At 50.9% G+C, this 750-nt stretch overlaps 1 protein-coding gene across 1 annotated transcript; it reads right to left on the reverse strand.

The window, feature by feature from the left end:
- Positions 1 to 39: 39 nt before the first annotated feature.
- LOC104917045 (olfactory receptor 14J1-like) lies at positions 40 to 654 on the reverse strand. Its single transcript, XM_010728111.2, has one exon. The coding sequence runs from the start codon at positions 652 to 654 to the stop codon at positions 40 to 42; it is 615 nt and encodes a 204-aa protein (XP_010726413.1).
- Between the last annotated feature and the right edge of the window lie 96 nt (positions 655 to 750).

Below are 750 nucleotides of genomic sequence, written 5' to 3' on the forward strand. Positions count from 1 at the left end.
ATTCTATGATAAACAGGCATGTTACAGAAAAACTGTGAGTCATTTATTCAGACAGATGAGAGAACGACCCCTGCTGATATTTGTCCATGACATCATTTTCCTCACTGCATCCTTGAGCTCCTGGTTCCGCATGCTATAGATGAGAGGATTCAGTGCGGGAGGCACCACAGAGTACAGAAATGCCACCACCAGGTCCAGGAGTGGGGAGGAGATGGAGGGCAGCTTCAGGTAGGCAACCATGCCAGTGCTGAGAAACAGGGAGAGCACAGCCAGGTGAGGGAGGCATGTGGTGAAGGCTTTGTGCCGTCCCTGCTCAGAGGGCATCCTCAGCACGGCCCTGAAGATCTGCACATAGGACACAACAATGAAAACAAAACACCCAAGCTCCAATGGGACACAAGATACAATAAGCCCAACTTCCCTGAGATAGGATTTTGAGCAGGAGAGCTTGAGGATCTGGGGAATTTCACAGAAGAACTGATTGATGGCATTGCCTTGGCAGAGAGGCAGTGAAAATGTGTTGGCAGTGTGCAGCAGGGAATAAAGAACCCCAGTGGCCCAGGCAGCTGCTGCCATGGTGGCACAAGCTCTGCTGTCCATCAAGGTCCCGTAGTGCAGGGGCTTGCAGATGGCAACGTAGCGGTCATAGGACATGATGGTGAGAATACAATACTCTGCTGAGATGAAGAAGAGGAAGAAAAAGACCTGAGCAGCACATCCTGAGTAGGAGATGTCCCTGGTGTCCCAGAA

The sequence above is a fragment of the Meleagris gallopavo genome, unplaced genomic scaffold (genome assembly GCF_000146605.3).
Source record: "Meleagris gallopavo isolate NT-WF06-2002-E0010 breed Aviagen turkey brand Nicholas breeding stock unplaced genomic scaffold, Turkey_5.1 ChrUn_random_7180001954375, whole genome shotgun sequence".
Lineage (NCBI taxonomy): Eukaryota > Metazoa > Chordata > Aves > Galliformes > Phasianidae > Meleagris > Meleagris gallopavo.